Source organism: Glycine max, chromosome 8 (assembly GCF_000004515.6).
Source record: "Glycine max cultivar Williams 82 chromosome 8, Glycine_max_v4.0, whole genome shotgun sequence".
NCBI classification, from domain to species: domain Eukaryota; kingdom Viridiplantae; phylum Streptophyta; class Magnoliopsida; order Fabales; family Fabaceae; genus Glycine; species Glycine max.
The window spans coordinates 9,954,476-9,972,844 of record NC_038244.2 but is presented as its reverse complement, the minus strand read 5'-3'; the positions used below and the strand labels follow the sequence as shown (position 1 = coordinate 9,972,844).

Here is an 18,369-nt window from a genome sequence, read left to right as displayed (position 1 = left end):
TATGAAAATTTCATGAACTTTTCAAAAATTCATATATAAATAGTTTCAAAAAGAAAAAAAAAGATAGTGTTGACTTTGTAATCATTCGATTTTTAATATTATTAAAATACAAAAAATATAAAATTAAATTATATGTGTATGTTGCGTAATAAATATTTCATTAAATTTTTTACTTAAAATATAATAAACATTACATAATAAATATGACCAAATTAAGACACTTTGTAACACTAGATAAGATTATAAGAATATTAAATTGAATGAAGAAGAAAAAAAAGACAAAAATAGAAAGAAAAAAATTAAGTACCAAAGTATAAAATATATTAGTAAGTTAAAAAACAATTGACCGGACATCGTTGATTCCGGTTGAAAAAAAGATAAATCTAATAATTAAACATATTGAAATTGGGTTTAGTTGGTTTGATTTAAATTGTTAGATTTATCGGTTCAATCCTTGAATAAGATCCCTATTTAATTACTTAATAATTATTATTTTGACACATAAGAATTATTACATATGAATCTTATGCACACGTTATAGCATTTATCTCGTTAGTAATTTATGTAATAATTTTCTTCTCATTTATGGAGATCAAATATTTTGTATTTTTTTCTAGTATATTTTGTCAAGCTTAGTGACTTTTTTTCTCTCATTTACCTTTTATTATTATTGTAAAAAATGATTGTAAAGCATGGCTAAAATCAGGGTTCTACTTAACTTCAAATGCCATTCGTTCGTTTGTTTACCTTTCCTTGGATTTCGGGTTCTAGTGCCAACCTGAGTTAGCTAGCATTTTGGGGTATGTTAAAAAAAAACGATGTAAAAAGGCAGGGAAACGCCTTTAAAAAGCTGAGCTTAGTTCTCTCACTTAACCTTATAGAAGGCTGTTGGAAAATATTTTCTTATACTTTAAATTTTAAAGTAAATTTTTTTTTTCTCAATCAGATATCCCATATCTTTTAAAAATTGTGTTTGAGCGATTCTTTAGATTTTCTATCGGTTTTGCACGTTGAAGATTTTATTAAGTTTGTTAGTAATTTGTTGCTACACGTTGGGGTTGTTCTGTGAGCAGCACTCCTCCTAAACTTTTCCTATATATAGTGTGTGTTGCTTGCTGTCAAATAGAAGGGAAGAAGCACTAGTAAAATCACGTATTCAGTTTTTCCTTCACAGATATTAAAAAAAAAAGCTTTTCTCTTTCCATATAAAATTACTCTGAACGGATTTATTTTTATAAATAATATTTTTGTTGTTGTGTTCTATTTATCTCTTTTCTGGACAATACTAAATGCACAACAACACAAGACTCGTGGCATAATTATAGTAATACCCTTAAAAAAAGTATCTTTTCCTCCTTATTCCCAACACACATCAGAACGGTCAAAATAAAACTCTATTATGATATGCAAAATGAATGCACGAACGACACGAGTCAGTGATTTAAGTTCAAAACAAGTTAGGTGCTTCTGCTAATTTTTATTTACTATTTATTTTGTGTTTGGTGCTTTTGCCTAATTCATGCTAAAATTATTTTGTAAGTAACTTAGTTCGCGTATTTGACTTGTTTAGGCGAATGTTTTTGACTTTTTTTAGTTCAAAATTATTGATTTCGTAAAACAATATACTAAGGCGTGGCTTCAAAAAATTTCAACCATGGATGGTGATTTTGACTTTTCACATTATAATTATAATTATAATTGATGTAAAAAAATAATTTTGTATATCAGTTATAATCTTAATCAATAAAAAAAGTTATTTTTCTACCTTAGTTATAACTACGTCTCATATAAAAAGTAATTGTTCTAAATCGATTATAATCACCCTTAATGACAAAAGTTAAAATAATTTAATAAATAATTTTTGAAACCACTTACTTGGTTAAATTAAAAAAGTTGTAATTATTTCACTGAATATATAATAGGTTTGTAATTTTGAATAATACAAATCAATTACTATATTAAGATTGATAGAAGTACTAATTATTAAAATCATACAATATCTCATTTAATTTACTCTTTTTTTTTTGTGAGTATCTCATTATTTAAGTGAAATTGTCACCAAACATCATCACTTTTGGAGTAGTGGGAGGGAGTGCCTGTGTTGCGATCTGTTAGAAAACTTCAATTTATGCGGAAATGCTGAACTCTTGTATTCAATTTTGTTTAAAATAAATATAAAATAAAGTTTCCCTACATTATTTTAAATAAGTGATAATGCTTATTAAATACTCTATAACAATAATTTATTTTTAGATTGCATAATGTTACTAATGAATTAATTTAAATAATATATTAAAAGTTATCATCCAATAATTTAAGTTAAAATTAATTTTCTGTATATAAATAAATCTTAAAGACAGCTACGTCAATAAGGCAGGTGCCTGGTAACTTAACATTTTCCTTATTATCTCATATAATATCCAAATTTGAAATTGTTTTTCCTTCAAATGTTATGATACTCTGCTGATTTATTTCTTTCACGTTCATAATTAGAAAGCACCCATTTATCTTTATCTAAACTACACATTTGGAGAGCAAAATAAAAACTATCATACATTTGCTTAGACTTTTATATCTAATATATTTTTTAAGGTGATATCTAACATTGTTGGACTATATAGTCAGTAAAGGTATACTTAACTGTATTTGATATCTAAACTCTACATTTTTGGAAGATCTGTTTTCTGTTTAATGGATCCTTGTGCTACTTGAGCCTAAATTTGAGAGCACAAAAGTGCTACTTGAGCATCATCTCATAAAAAAAAAATTAATAATTAACCTGTATCTCTTATTTATGTTTGATTGAGTTTAAATTATAAGTATTATTTTGAATAAAATACATTCAATTCAAATAAATCATTGTTATTCAATATTTATGGGAATAAAATGAGCCTGAGTACGGACCATCTTTGATTGTAGAAAAAGGAAAAGAATAAAAAAGAAGTTTTTTTTTCTTCCATTTTTTGCTCTCCAACCCCTAAAATGTGAAAAAAAAGATATTTAAATGAAAGATATCACAACTATGGCTTAAACCGTTACTTACTAATAAGGCTACAAACTTTTTTTTATTCACCCAAAAAAAAGTTTTTTTAGGGGAAGGCTACAATTAGTTAATTTAGCACAGTTAATGAAATTTGATGGTTTTGTTTTAAACCAAGCTTCAGGAAATTTTTGATGATGTAAAAAAAGTTAAATGAGAAATTATAAGAGGGTTAAATGTAATTAATCCTAAAAAATAATTTCTCTTAACGAACAGTATATTTTAATTTTATGTAATAAGCAATAACAGGGGCAAGAACAAAAAAAAAAAATAACGGGGACAAAGAGCCACAAAGTTATCTTAGATATTCAACGACACAAGCAACGATGCGCTTGATACCCTAACATTTCATAAAAATACAAATTAACGGTTAACAAGTATAAAATCTTAAAGATTTGGTCACATTTCTAACATGATTAGCACAACTTGAAAGATATCCGTTATTCTCTTTAATATATATATATATATATATATATAGATAGATAGATATCCGTTATTGATTTAGCATGTGATGATTGAAACACAATTTCAAAGAAAAACCACGATCTATGAAATACCATTGACGTGTTTCTACAAAATGATTTCTCCTTAAAGTTCTTGAGTAGTCTCATCCCCTTCCAGTGCGGAACTTTCTAAAATTGATTAATTATACAAGGAAGTATCCTGAAATTCATATTATTTGATTTTCTATTTTTGGATAATTAAAAAATATTTTTCAAAAAGAATTGTCAGCCAACAGGTAGGATTTGAGCACAAATAATGGCAAATGTCCAACATTTTCCTGGAAATGTTTTTCAACAGCTTATTTTATTTTTTTACTTAAAAGTAACATGAGATAATTGGTATATATCAAACTTCTAAAGCAGCCTGTGTCTTATCCAAAATTTTCAAATGACTGGTAAAAATTTATCATATCAGTCATTTTATGAAGCAATGCTTGCACAAGATCAAATATTACAACAGATGTAACTAACAGATCACCAAGAAAAGCACAAGCTTCACAAGCCATGAAAGAAATAGTAGCATTTACTAGTCTAGGACTTGGAAGTCAACATATTTTATCCGAATGAACCAATTGACTTGGGTATGGGTACCAAGCAAAAAACAAAGTAGGCTCTGGCAATCACACAAAACAGGTTTTATGGCCTTTTCACGACTTGTCCGCCTCATATACATTCATACATACATGATATTCGTCCAACTCTTATATTGGAAAAATATTGATTTCAATTAAACCATTGCAGGCTGCAATATCATATATATATTCATATACACAAACAATATCTTCCTGTGACAGCAACTGTGGTGATGCGTCATGACGTGAACTGTACCTTTTATATGTGATGATGTTATTTCTTATCCGTTGTAACGCCAACAACAACATTGCTCACCTGTAACATGTCACATTTATTTTAAGGAAAACTTGCTATGCTCAGAAGCAATGGGGACTCATATATATGCACAAAGAAAATACAAGTCTGAACTAAAAATGAAAAGCAATAAGTATTACCAATTTCCCACTTGAATCAACAGACATTGGATTTTCTACCACTACCGTTTGACTTTGAGATTGGGGCATTGACTGCAGGTAATGAAATAAGATGATATAATCAGAACAGAAAACTGCCAATACATCCTTACTATGAATAATTACAAAATAAAAAATAAAAATAAAACATACTGTTGATGTAGAAGGTAATGTTCCAGCATTGTTTGTCCCATTGGGTCTATGGACAGGGATTGGAAGCCTTCCATTGTTTGTCTAGAAGACAGGAAAGAGGAGCAAAAGAGAGGAAAAGGTATAAAAATCAACTCTGAAAAATTAAACATACAAAATAGATACACACATATCATATTCACAAGAAGAAGAAGTTAATGACAATCTCAATTAATATTCAGTATATCATAAATTCATAACCCTTTACAGATGCATCCAATGTTGAATGAGATCCTAGTAAGTTAGCCAAGAGGTAGGGCATATAAGACACGTTATAGGTTCCAATCTTTAGACTGGATCCCAATCTCTGATAGCCAGCATGAGATTACTCAAATGGTCATGCTTGTGAAGAATAAACAGGACACAGATGGTAATAATAAGACTAATACCAGAATAGCCAAATATAAATATAAATATAAATTATCTATATATGAAAGCCTTTCCTATTAGAAAACACAGGTCAAATATAAATACCTACACACAACATACACTGACCCTAACAAATTTTTAGCCTAAAAAGCCAATGATCACATAGTTCTATCAATAAAAGCTTACACTGACATTAGTAATAAAGTGACAAAGAGCACATTTGACTGAGGGAGCTCCATAAGGATACATGAGTGTTGTCCGGCAGTTCCCACAATGGACATGAGCCACTTGATTAGATGCTTTACAATGCAGAACCAAAGCCCATCAACAGATAGTCAGTAAACAATTAATTGAATAATAAGCATAGATTATTAAAATATAACAAGGAATTCATCATTGGACTGACATGAGTATAAGAAAACAGAACCAATTAGAGCAACATTGACCGCAACATTTTGTAGCATAAGCAAGTACGATTTTATGCATATAAAGAGTAAAAAGAACTGCATTTATCAATACAAATAGTCGCCAACAATAAAATGGACAGAATGAATTAACACTAAATTTGGACTAAATGCAAGTAACTAATATGCAATTCAAAATTATTAACATTTGAATTGGAATTCCAGAATGACAATGAAAAAATGATTATGAAAGTATATCCTTTAATCAAAGAAATAAAACTCAATGACAGATTAACAAGTAGCTGGCTATAAATTATAACAACTGTTTCCCATTTATACTAACAGTCATTTTTTAATCTCTGTGATTAAGATTGTTCTTCTCCAGGCTGTAAGCAAAAAGAAATGCAGCAAGGACAAATGTTAAGAATCAACATTTTCATTGATTGATCATTAAGGAAGAATTGATTAATGTGGCTGCTGCTGTTTTTTTGTGTTGGGAGAGGGGGGGGGGGGGGGTCTGACACAAACCTGTATTCTATTTGATTTGCTGGAAAACGAATTCACAAAAAGAAAAGGTTCCAAATAGCAATAGAGTTGTGATCACAGCTATTACATATAGTATATACCCAACATTAGATGCCATTTTTAATCTAAAAATGTCCCAGAAACAAGTAGATGATGGCAAATATAAAACCCAACACCAGCAGTAAAAAACAGGATAAAAACAAAGGAATTCTGAATAGATGAAATAACAGGAACCCAAGTCAACAAACAATGGTGGATCTTGATCAAATATTGTGGGAAAGCCAACATAGTTAAATGATATACTCGAAAGAACTCTCAGTCACCCTCCATCTCAAAGCCAAAGTCTCTGGAAGGAAGGGAGATGGTTCAAAGGACCCGTGTTAGGTGAAATTAGGTTTGAGTTTGGGTGAAAATAGGTCTCAGATCAGAGTAAAGAAGTTGTCATGTTAGTATGAGTATATGAAAAACTTTTGGGCTGGACTTTATTTTCTTTTTGCCCAAACCATCAGCATGTCTTTGGTGTAAGACTATGACTTGAAAACTCATGAATGAGTTCAAAGGGAAGCCACCATAATGTTTGCCCAAACCCCGGCCATTGCTGTGAATACAGTAGATGCTACAAATCATCCAGTACCACAGATAGATAAGTTCCAAGGGAAACCACCATAACCATTTTGCCACTAGAGTAATGTTCTTAGAAACTAAACCACCAAAACTAAGATCTCATTCTTTTCTAGCCTTACAACAAACTCACAAATAGCCAGATGACCCTATTACAATCTCCAATCCCACGTGAAAGGAATTTCACATAATTTTTCAATCTTATCTTCCACTCTATAGGAATTTGAACAAAGAGATAGTAAATAGGGATAATAGATGAGGAAGACTGAATTGAGGTTAAATGGTCATGACCTCCCTCAAAAAGATAAATCTTCTTTCTAATAGTCAAGTTGGTAGCAATCTTCTTAAGTAGCAGGCCAGAAGCATCCCAAAGGATACACATGAAATAAAACAAAAAACAAAAATTTGGCAACACCATTCATTTTTAACCATATTCAACCACCAAGTAATCCAACAAAACATCACCACAATTATAAAATAGAAGATTTATATTAACAAGCAAATTAACATGTCAGGCAACATACTAACATGTAGTACCTGGTGGAACAAGGTTTACAGTGTGACAGCAGGAACATCTCACACTTGTAGCTCCACGTGTGTACATTAGCAATGTCCTACAACCTCCACAATAAAGTTGAGACATTTCCATCCCTGCAGGGCCATTATTATGGCAAAGGTCCTCAGAATAAACATCAAAATGGAGTCTGACTACATGTAAATATTAAATCCAGCAGGCAACATGATATTTTTTTAGCTTAGTCTCCCACATTTGTTCCAAATTGAATAATTTGCATATACTACTAAATAGATAAAGATGGGACACACACCGTAAGTTTCTCTAATCTTAAAATTTCAACAACAGAAACAGCCAATGAGCTTACCAGGTGGAGGAACAGAGGTAATTGTGTTGCACAATGCACAACAGACATTGGTTGCTCCTCTTGGGTAAAGCAGAAGGCTCCTACAACCATTGCACACAACTTGGCTCTGCATAGCTGCAAAGTTAAAGACCGTTCACTTTAATCAATAACCAATTGAACCAAAATTCCCACTAATTTGTTTTGCAAGCACAACAGCAGAATGCCTGATCCAAATAAAAAACATGTAGCATCTGATGCGCAGACAAATATGACCAACCCCAACATTCGAGAATCAACATGTTCAATAAAATATGCTCCAAAACCAAAACCAGACACATATGTTCCATAACCAAACAAAACACACCCAAAAAAAACCCAAACAGAAAATCAAAACAAATAAAATAATAGAAATAACAAAGGATCTGACAATACCTGTGGCTCCCGACCCTGCTGCAACAACTGATTCAGACAACCGAGTCAAATAACAACAGGAAGAAAAATACAACAAAAAACAAAATCTTAGTTGTTTTTGTTTCGGCGAAAACGAGGATGTCAAAGAGGGGAAAAGAAAACAGAAAAGATTGAGAGAGGAATGAAGAAATCTGTAGATATGTGTGTAATGAGGATTGAGATTAGATTCTCTTTAGGAAGAGGAAGAAGAAAACCAATCCAACCCTCTCTCTCTCTCTCTCTCTCCAATTTCTTCTACCAATGTTTCCTCATCATCTTCTCATCCCACACACACTTTCGGAAATTTCTTCAGCGACTATTAATCTACGTTTCTTTTTTTATTCATTTTTAAATCATCATAAAAGTATAAAACATTGATCGCTTTATTTTATTTTATGGTAAAATAAATATTAAAAACTAATCGGTTGAAAATTGAAATTGAATTCAGTGTTATTATTTTATTTTTCATTACATTAATGAAAACAAAAGTACAAAACTACCTCATAAAGTTAAGGTGTTGTTATTTTTTCCACAACATGTACTAATAAATTGGGATGTACAATTATTTTTAGTATAATTATCTGTAATAATTATAATTATACTTACAGAATTATGTAAAGTATATTATAAAAACAATATTATGTTATAATTTAAATTAATAAAGTTATGGTTAAATTTATGAAAATATTTTTTTATATTTTAGCATCAATACTTCATGTGAATGATATATAGGCATACGGAAATGACAATAGCATATTGTCAAAAGAAATAAAAGAACATAATCCATACATAAATCAAAATAAAAGGGGAAAAAAGAAAAAGAAAGGAATAGTAGTAAATGTTAAAAGAATAATTACGTACAAATCTTTAGTAAAATTGTAAAACTTCAAATAAAATAAGACAAATGATTAGTAAAAAGGTTTTATTAAAAAAACATTACCGATGTAATTTTATCATGATTTTAGTGCAGTTTTACATAATTTCCAATATTTTATTTATTACTTTTTTTGAAAAATTATTTTTTACTTTCTTAATACGTATCCTAACGATATTCATGTAATAAGGATATATTGATTAATAAGTAGCTTCAAGATGTAAACTGAAAATCATAAAATATATATATTTTACTTGTTCGTAACGCAAATGCAAAATGACCCTTGACAGCAATACGAAGTCGCCATTATTTTTAGTCTTATCACAATTCACAAACCTTGTTGTTTATTATAGAATGATAAACATTTAGAGTATTCAAAAATTTAATTTTTCAAACTGTTCGAAATTAGCAGACTGGTCTTAAAAAATAAAAAAAATCTTTAAAATCGTGTGTTGAAAAAAATGAACAAAATTAAGTTCAATTTTTTGTTTTGTTTTGATGTTCAAAATATAAATAAATTAAACAAAACCATAAATATAGTAAACTTGTATTAGTTTCTTATTCTACCTTAAAATAAACTTGAATTTGTTTTAACTTTGTTTTGACTGGGAAGTTGTTTTAACTTGTAATTTTTAATTTATATCAAGTTATGGTTTGTGATGAAATTTAGTATCTGAACAAGTTTTTTATATTTATTATATATATAATTTTTATGTAATAAGTATTTTTCCTTAAATGAAAAATTAACTAATAGAGGAATTTAAATTTACATACCGGTTAAAAATTCTAATCTTATGAAATTTCGTTAGTTTATTGATTAAAAAAATGAAGAATTCTCCCTTGAAAAAATTATTTAATCAAAATTATGAAATATTATATTTGAATAATTAAATGTGACTTTTCTTTGTAGTATATGTTTTTTTCTAAATGATCAAATGGAATAAATCTTAACTTCAAAATCAATCTAAGCCAAGTCGTAAACCGCGTTGAATTTGTTGATATATTTGTTTAATGATGATGATGGAGAAAATAATAATAATAATAAAATTTGTTGAATTTGTTAAGAATAAAGTGTTTTTTTTTATACGACGAGTAATTCAGTGGAGATGATGCATTTGTTTAAAATGCTCCTTCGTTGTCAATAGCGTTAAGTTAAAAATAATATTCTAAAAAATTGTGTTGAAATTTTAAAACTCACATTTACAGTAGTTTTTTTTTTTTTATCTTGTTTACGGTGGTATCTAAATTCTAAAGTATAAACAGGCATTATCCTCATAATAAAAAAATATATAAACAAACATAAGCCCCGAGGTTGACACAATAATATAAACATATGTTTGGTTCACATATGAAAAACAATATATTTAAAAATAAATCGTATTCAACAGGACCGTGTTTAGAAATTTTAGGGCCTAAAAAGGCAAAACTTTTACTTAATCTAATATTAATCATTAATTTTTACATTAATCTTCTTTTTTTTTTTTAGTTTTTGAGTTACAAAACCATTATCAATATTTTATATAATCAATTATAATTTTAATATTTTATTCTCAATAAATAAGATGACAGTTCGTTTAATCTATCTTACAACATATTGATCTCAAATCAAATCTAAACAAATTGATATCCTCAAAATCAGAATCCCAGAATTTGATTATTTATCTTCTTTACTTAACTGTACATTTTACTTATTAGTTGCAGCCACACATTTTTATAATCTCTTAAATGCCTAACGTATATATGTATCATTACTGCTTAAAAAGTTAAGCCGTGACATACTGATGGACCTAAGCTACTTAAAAAAGGGAACTTGTGATTAAGCTTTAATTTTTAAGGGATGTAACTCAATTGCCTTATCACAAATACCCTGGTATTTAATTCTTTTTGTGTGCAAATTTTATTAAGATAACAATAATTATGTTCGTAAGAGAAATTAATATCTAATCAGTGAGCTGGTGATATCATAGTCTCTTACATAAAAAAAGAAAAGAAAAAAAAACTATAAACAAGTATAGTAAAATGGTAATAATTATTTATGAAACTTTTTTTATTCATGGTAATTTTTTATTCCTTTATTGAAATTTTTGTATATTCAATTAATATATTGATCTAGTAATAAAATAAATATCAATTAATTTTATTTATATCAAAATATTCTGCCTCTTAGTTAAATTTAATAAGATTTTAGGAAAATATCTTCAACGTAGTGTAGATAAAAATATTAAACATAAAAATAATTCTTACATTGTGGAGAGAATGAGACATGGGAAGAAATCCAGAGAGTTCAAATCGTAAAATAAAACACACCGTGATTTCAAAAACAAAAATAAAAAATAAAACACACCGTTAAAATTGTTTATCTTACCCTCCAATAAAGTGACTTGCTCATTTAGAGAAACCGGTATAATAATAATAATAATAATTAATAACACACCCACCCCACGCACATCTTCATTTATTCAATGTCAAAGTTAAATTAGGCAAAGTTAATATAAAGTTTGAACCTGTAGCAATATGTCAATTTATTCATGTTACATGCTTATCGATTATTATTATTATTATTATTATTATCATTATTATTATTATTATTACAAAATAGGCATTTTGTGTCATGAACTTGAAAGTTAACTTTATGTATAGTTTTTAGTGGAAGTTAAAATAAAATAGTACAGTAGTTTCTAATAATTGAGATAAAAATAAAAAAAAAACATTAAATGAGATTATTTTTTTATAATAATTATAAATTATTATTGTTGTGTTTAACTTCATACACGTACGGGTGTGTGTATGGTATATATGAAACACTACTTTATTTTATTTTTTAAAAATAAACAATTAATAGTTAAATTGAAATTTTGGAGTTGCAGCTACTCACATATTTCTCACCAATTAACAACAACTGAATGTAAGTTGGTTCGACAACCTTAAGAATTTACAGACAGAACCCATATTTGGCTTCTTAGACTTAACAAATGATATGGTTGATCAATTTTGCTTTATCCTATCTATAATAACTCATCCCTCTCCTTAGACCATTTGCATCATCTCCAATCATTTTCTGACTACGGTAATTAACTGGTAAATACTTGCACAATGGCCTCAGAAAATGGAGACAAACTAGAACTTGCTTTCAGTGTTGTTCCTGATCCCAAGCCCAAGAAGGATTGGGTCAATTTGTCCCTTAGGGTGGTCGCATTTTTGGCCACAGCATCTGCTACGCTTGTTATGGCATTCAACAAACAAACCAAAAGCATGGTAGTTGCCACCATTGGCACTAACCCAGTAACAATTACTCTTACTGCAATGTTTCAGCACACTCCAGCTTTTACGTTAGTTCTACAAACCATGTCCAATTCTCCTTTTTGTTTTCGTTTACACTTTTTTAACATTGCTATATTTATTATACTATATTATTGACTTTCTTATATTGTGTTATTTATGGTGAGGCAGATTCTTCGTGATAGTCAATGCAATTGCCAGTTTCTATAACATGGTGGTGATAGGAGTGGAGATATTAGGACCACAATATGATTACAAAGAACTTCGTCTTGGACTGATTGCAATATTAGACGTGGTACTGAATGATCCTTAATTTTTGAGTCACCTTCACTTTTACAAATTCTTTTTATTTAAATTAAGAATTTAATTAGAATTTACGACTAATGTTAAATATAAAAATCTTTAAGTGGTTATCTAATCATATATAAAGTCAATTTTGGGCCTGATCCAGAGAGGTAATGGAAGCAGCCTAGCTTTTTATTTTAAAAGGTTCAATCAGTTGAAATTGAATAATAGGCTCTTTTAATATAATTTTACACTGTTTTCATAAATAAATTAAAATGACTAGTTTCATTCTTTTGGGGTGAAGATGACGATGGCTCTAGCAGCAACTGGAGATGGTGCAGCAACATTCATGGCAGAATTAGGAAGGAATGGTAATTCACATGCAAGGTGGGATAAGATATGTGACAAATTCGAAGCATACTGCAACCGAGGTGGTGTTGCCCTCATTGCCTCTTTCGTTGGCCTCATTCTCCTCCTCGTTGTTACAGTGATGTCTATCACCAAGATGCTCAAGCTAAATCGCATTTAGCACCTTCATGCTTAGAACTAATGCATGACATTCATATCCTGCTTTCTATATTCACCTGTTTTAGTTCATTATTCCAGTGTGTGATATATATGTATTTAGTTGTGTCAGGACCACAAATAAATGCGTTGATTACATGGACTTTCTTAGTTTTGTATAAAATTAATGTTAATATGTTGGTGGCATGAATCTCCTCTGACTTTTTTGCCAATTGTCTTGCTCTCCTCTCTCAACTGCATTGGCTGTTTTGAAATTAAGTTAATGTTTTTTCTTGTCCATTATAATTCACAACAGTGATAAACTAGCCAAAGTATCTCCTACAGGATGGGATTATATATATATATATATAATAAATTAGCCAAATACTAAGAGAGGAAATTACCTTAAATGAAAATGATGGGATGTCTGGAGTGAGAGAAAAAAATTAATAAATTTGATTCTTAGTGATCTAGGACTTAGAATAACAAAATAATAACCAAAATTATCATAATAACTGATAAAAGAATAACAAAATGATACTAATATTACTATATATTATTAATAACAACTGTAATACTTAGTCTATCGTATATAAAAAAAAAAAAACAATTCTAACACTCAGTAATAACAAAGATGGTTGTAGTTATTTTAAGAAGATTACGGTGTAAGATGAGATCGATCTCCATAAAATTCAAAGAAGATAGGATTAGAATAATTTAATTACGAGAAAACATTTCCGGAAAAGTTAATAAAGATGAAATAAAATTATAAATTTCAAATTCGAAAAGGGGATGTGAAAGTAAGATTTGATACAATGAGATGTGGTAAATCGCCTATATTTTAATTTACTCCAAGTATTTTTTATTGTTGTTCTAGATTAATTAGTAACGAATTAATGCATTTAATGAGTATATTGATAATATATGTTTAATTTTTTGTGGATAGAAAGAATTTGAATTGACGACCTCTCTGTATCCTTCTCTCTTGAATCACAAATCAACTTATAACTTCATAACTATTGTAATATTAGAAAATGATATTAAGAAATAAGAAAAAAAAAAGAAATTTCTTAGTAATATTTTTATGGATGTCAACTCTAATAAAACTGACTATAATTATATCATAGTTGCTGGATGCATGTCAGAGATATCTTGAGAACGTTTACACATCATCACATGTTTATGTGGATGGAGTGGTTGTGACTCTAGGTTGTGATTAAGGTGAATTATGCAAAAACGTTTTTGACGAATCACTACAGTTTATCCATTATCAGTGTAGTATACTATCCCATACCCAACACCTACTACAAGTGACAATTAATTTGCATGTTAAGGGTCGATGGAGTACAAGCTCTTGATCTTACTGCTCGATTGTTAGAAAGTTCTCCCTGAATATTAGTATTTGTGCATTCATTTATTACATTTATTTATTTTTTATCTGTAATTTGATATATTTGTCTTAATTAATTATTTTGTTATGATTGTATGCTAGATTAAGTCCAGCATATGTTATATTAGTATATGGTACCTTCTCCAACCCCCCAAAACAAGTTTATGGTATCTTAACTAGATAGTAAGCTCTTTATTTGTGTGTGTTTTTTGTTTAGTATTTGTTATTTATTTTTCTCTCTTACTTAAATGTTTGTCAACATTAATATAATTAGGGGTGGGTAAGTAGATAAACTTGTTTCACATAAGGTCTGTCCACGTAACTTCATATTGGCAACAGGTTGGACTAGTCTGTCTCGTACTCTTACACGGACTTAATGAATTGGTTTACCTTTGTGGCTAGACGGATTGGTCCGTTGGCCTAGTTTTTAAAAAAATACCATTTTAACAAAAAAACAACACAATCAAATTAAGTTCAACACAAATGTAAATAAAATCTCAACAATTAGTCAATTACATCAATAAAATAAATAATGTCTTAATAAAAGAAAATCTAAACAATAAATCTAAAATATGAAACTTAAACATCTCCAACAACAAATAATTCCATATTTGAAGTAGCTTGAGTCTTCTCCCTCTTCATCTTCTTTTCCTAAAACTCAAAATAATAATAAATATTAGAATTAACTCAAGTTAAGTGATTAAAAGACATATTTACCTTACACATCAAATTCTAGTAACCAATTTTTAGTACATATTAAGGCTTGCATGTTTGTCGGCAAGAAGCCTAGTTTGATATTTGTTAAGCACCCATGAGCCAATACTAAATGTCGATTTTGAAGCCACAATTGTAATTTGGATACTTAAAAAATCACAAGCCAACAATGAAAGATCGGGAAACCGAGTTTGATTGACCTTCCAATATTGCAAAACACCAAGATTGGGATGATATTTATTTGGAAGATTTGAGTCTTCCAAATATGTATCTAGTTGAGATTTACCCACTTGCGATATATCTTCATATTCAAATTGTATAAACTCCTACATTAATTCCACAAAAATAAAAAATAGTTAGTCAAAGTAAACAAGAATAAATGATTGATAGTTAAAAAAATTAAGTGAAACCTTGACTTATATACATAACATCAACTTTAAGCAATACTTCTAGTACTAGTAATAGCCATGATCTCTTCTGATGAACCTTGACTTAAACCAACATTGTTTGTTGTTTCTTTGGAATACATTTGAACATACTCATTATATAAAGTATACAACTTCAAGACCAAGTTTTGAATAACACTACTTCAAAAGTTTAATTTTAAAGCGTGGATCTAGAATGCACCCAAAGAAAAACACGTTGCTATAATGACTCCAATATTTATCAAACTTTGTTTTCTTATCAATTGTCATGTTTCTAATCAACTCATTTTCATTACTTAAATTTTGAAGCAACAAACATTCAATTTTCCACACTTGTATCAAATACAGATTAGATGTTGGGTGAGAGGAACCATATTATTTAAAAACTTTTTTTCATGCTTTTTGTAATAAAAATAAACTCCTTGAGCTTTTGATGTAAAAGTGTCTGGCCTAACTTTTTCTTAAAAGGAGAAAAAAAGTTCGGTCAAACATACTCCATATTTATGAAAGAGATACACGGGTGGTAAGTAGGCTTATACGGATCCCGCAAATTAAACTCACATAGTCTGCGGATTAAATAGGACAGACCCAAAATAATGCATAACTATGGATTGTTAAAAAAAAAATTGGTCCATTATGGATGCAGAAATCAGTCTACTAAAAAACATAATATTTTACTTTTTTATTCTACAGTTTTAATAAACAACTTTTTTTTAAGAAATTTCTATTTTGATCTATATTTTAATATTTTTATTTTAATAATTGAAGACATTATTAAAAATATTTACAGCACTCATGCCTATTTAACTAAATAAGGTAGGTTCCTTATTAAAAATTTTATTGCTTCAATTTAGTTATAATTAAAAAACTGAACATTTAATATTAATAATATATATTACGTCAAATAATTACCATTAGTCACACCCTACCGCCTGTCTTGTTTTTTTTTTTTTTTTTCTTTCAACCATATCACTTCTATTGTTACCTCAGTTATGTTTTTTTTCTTCCAATTTTCATATAATATTTTTACTTTTTATTTACTTTCTCTTTAAATCTTTCCATCATATTACATCACATAATTTATTATTATTATTGGTACATATAGAAATAAATTATTAAAATAAAAACATATAAAAATATAGATTAAAGTAGAAAAATATTAGAATACTTAACAAAAATATATATTGGTGTGGGACTAAAGTACAAAAATACAAATTTAAGTAAAATAATTCATTACATTTTTTTATTTTTATTTTTGTCTTTCTTCATTTTCTTATACTAAAGCACAAAAATGCACTCATTATTTACTTTTAACATATTATATTGGTGTGAGACTTTAGCATATGTGGGCTGATACTTTGCCACTTCATTTTTTATGTAACTTTTTCTTTTCATGGGATAAATTACATTTTCGTTTAATTAATGACTATATGTTCAGTTATGTCAATTTTTTCATTAAAAATTTTATATATTGTTAATCGGACAAACATGCCCTTCTTTGGGTTTATAAGAGTTCCAAGGAGTCAACAAAAGGAGAAAGACAAGTACTGCTCTCAAATTTCACAAAATTCATCAGAGGTTAGTTTCTTCTCACCTTAGCTTCAAAAATATTTCAACTCTTAAAACATTTCATGTCGCACATATTTGATTTGTCTTAAGAAAACTGTCACTTTTTTGTTGTGATTGCGATCATCTTTTTGTGGTTTTTTTTCTTCCATGCATGACTAGATTTTAAATATTTATTAAATTTGATTTTCTGGCATGAAGTGAATCTTCATCTCCAAACAAGATCTACAAGTGAAGATAACATTATTGTTAAAAGAGATCTGCAAGGTCAAGGTATGATACTTCTGTACTACTTTAAGAATTGAATTAATCTTTGTTTTTTCTTTAAAAAATATCTTACACCATTTTATTGTTGATCTTGAATTGCTTCAAAGTAAAAAGGTGAATTATATATATATATATATATAATTTATTTATTTATTATGTTGTTGATTCTTGATTTCTTTTGGATATAACTATGAAATGATAGACATGCTTGTGAGGTTTGGGAGGATATTCCCAAATTTCTTTTAGGGTAATAAAGATGTATAATTATTTATATAAAATTTCTCTTTAACTCTTTTCAGTTATATTGCATGTATTTTAAATATATTTTTGTGTAAAAAATTAAATTTTTTATTATATAATTGATTGTTCGTTCATAAATATATTATTAAATGACCGATCGACTAGGATAAGACATTACAAGTTAAGAAAAGATATTAAAAGAAATTATATTTCACTTTTTTTTTTGTCGTATGTCTAAGCACAAGATTTTCAAATTAAAAAATAGACATATGAAATTTCATCAATTCTTTTTTATTTGCAGAATCATTGTTTATGTATTTATTTGTGCAATAAAAAAGGGGATCAGAATTTAGCATGAAATATCAATATGAACTTTAAACTAGATCAAACTTATAAGAAGAGTGGATGATAAAACATAGTTTTTAATCGCAAGTGATTGTAGATTGAAGAAAAAACAGTCGAGGGGGATTATAATTTAGAATCCAAGCAGTTCAGTGCTAATTAATTAATGTGAATTCAAAATTGACCCTATTTGTAAGTAGTCTTTAGATTCTACGACGCACACGTACTTCACATGATTTGTGGTGCACCATTGTTAATACTTAATAGTCTTTAAATCTATAGTGTATCGTCTTATGATGGACTCTCTACATCTGATTGGTGCTCCTTGGTCTCTATTTTCTATGGGGGGATGTAGTTGGTTTCCTCGACGACGTCATAACTAATATAGAATAGGTGAAAGAATCGAAGTAAAAAAACTGTTTTCTAATAGTATATAGAAGTTGAGGTTGATGCTGATGGTGTTGCAAAGGATCCCCTAAAGAGAGAGGTAAATACAA

At 28.6% G+C, this 18,369-nt stretch overlaps 2 protein-coding genes across 3 annotated transcripts; one reads left to right on the top strand and one right to left on the bottom strand.

Annotated features, from left to right (window-relative positions):
* Nucleotides 1-4,048: 4,048 nt before the first annotated feature.
* On the bottom strand, nt 4,049-8,314 carry LOC100527656 (uncharacterized). 2 transcript variants are annotated; one of them, XM_006584473.4, is made up of 7 exons: nt 7,969-8,314; nt 7,558-7,671; nt 7,214-7,327; nt 5,313-5,425; nt 4,722-4,802; nt 4,551-4,622; nt 4,049-4,431 (listed from the first exon to the last, which is right to left on the bottom strand). In XM_006584473.4, exons 2-7 carry the CDS (start codon nt 7,667-7,669, stop codon nt 4,390-4,392), a joined length of 534 nt encoding a protein of 177 aa, XP_006584536.1. In that variant the 5' UTR covers nt 7,670-7,671; nt 7,969-8,314; the 3' UTR covers nt 4,049-4,389.
* Nucleotides 8,315-11,886: 3,572 nt separating this feature from the next.
* Nucleotides 11,887-13,161, top strand: LOC100793643 (CASP-like protein 1B1). Its single transcript, XM_003531262.4, has 3 exons — nt 11,887-12,189; nt 12,311-12,434; nt 12,729-13,161. Exons 1-3 carry the CDS (start codon nt 11,954-11,956, stop codon nt 12,951-12,953), a joined length of 585 nt encoding a protein of 194 aa, XP_003531310.1. The 5' UTR covers nt 11,887-11,953; the 3' UTR covers nt 12,954-13,161.
* The last annotated feature ends 5,208 nt before the right edge of the window (nt 13,162-18,369 follow it).

Bases quoted from the DNA above. Each gene is read 5' to 3' on its own strand.
- LOC100527656 (XM_006584473.4), bottom strand. From the start codon at position 7,669: ATGCAGAGCCAAGTTGTGTGCAATGGTTGTAGGAGCCTTCTGCTTTAC. The intron at 4,803-5,312 runs GTAAGCTTTTAT...CCTGTCTTCTAG, and splicing joins ACTTTATTACTAATGTCAGT to ACAAACAATGGAAGGCTTCC. The intron at 4,432-4,550 runs GTAATACTTATT...GACATGTTACAG, and splicing joins TTGATTCAAGTGGGAAATTG to GTGAGCAATGTTGTTGTTGG.
- LOC100793643 (XM_003531262.4), top strand. From the start codon at position 11,954: ATGGCCTCAGAAAATGGAGACAAACTAGAACTTGCTTTCAGTGTTGTT. The intron at 12,190-12,310 runs GTTAGTTCTACA...ATGGTGAGGCAG, and splicing joins CAGCACACTCCAGCTTTTAC to ATTCTTCGTGATAGTCAATG. The intron at 12,435-12,728 runs GTACTGAATGAT...TTTGGGGTGAAG, and splicing joins TGATTGCAATATTAGACGTG to ATGACGATGGCTCTAGCAGC.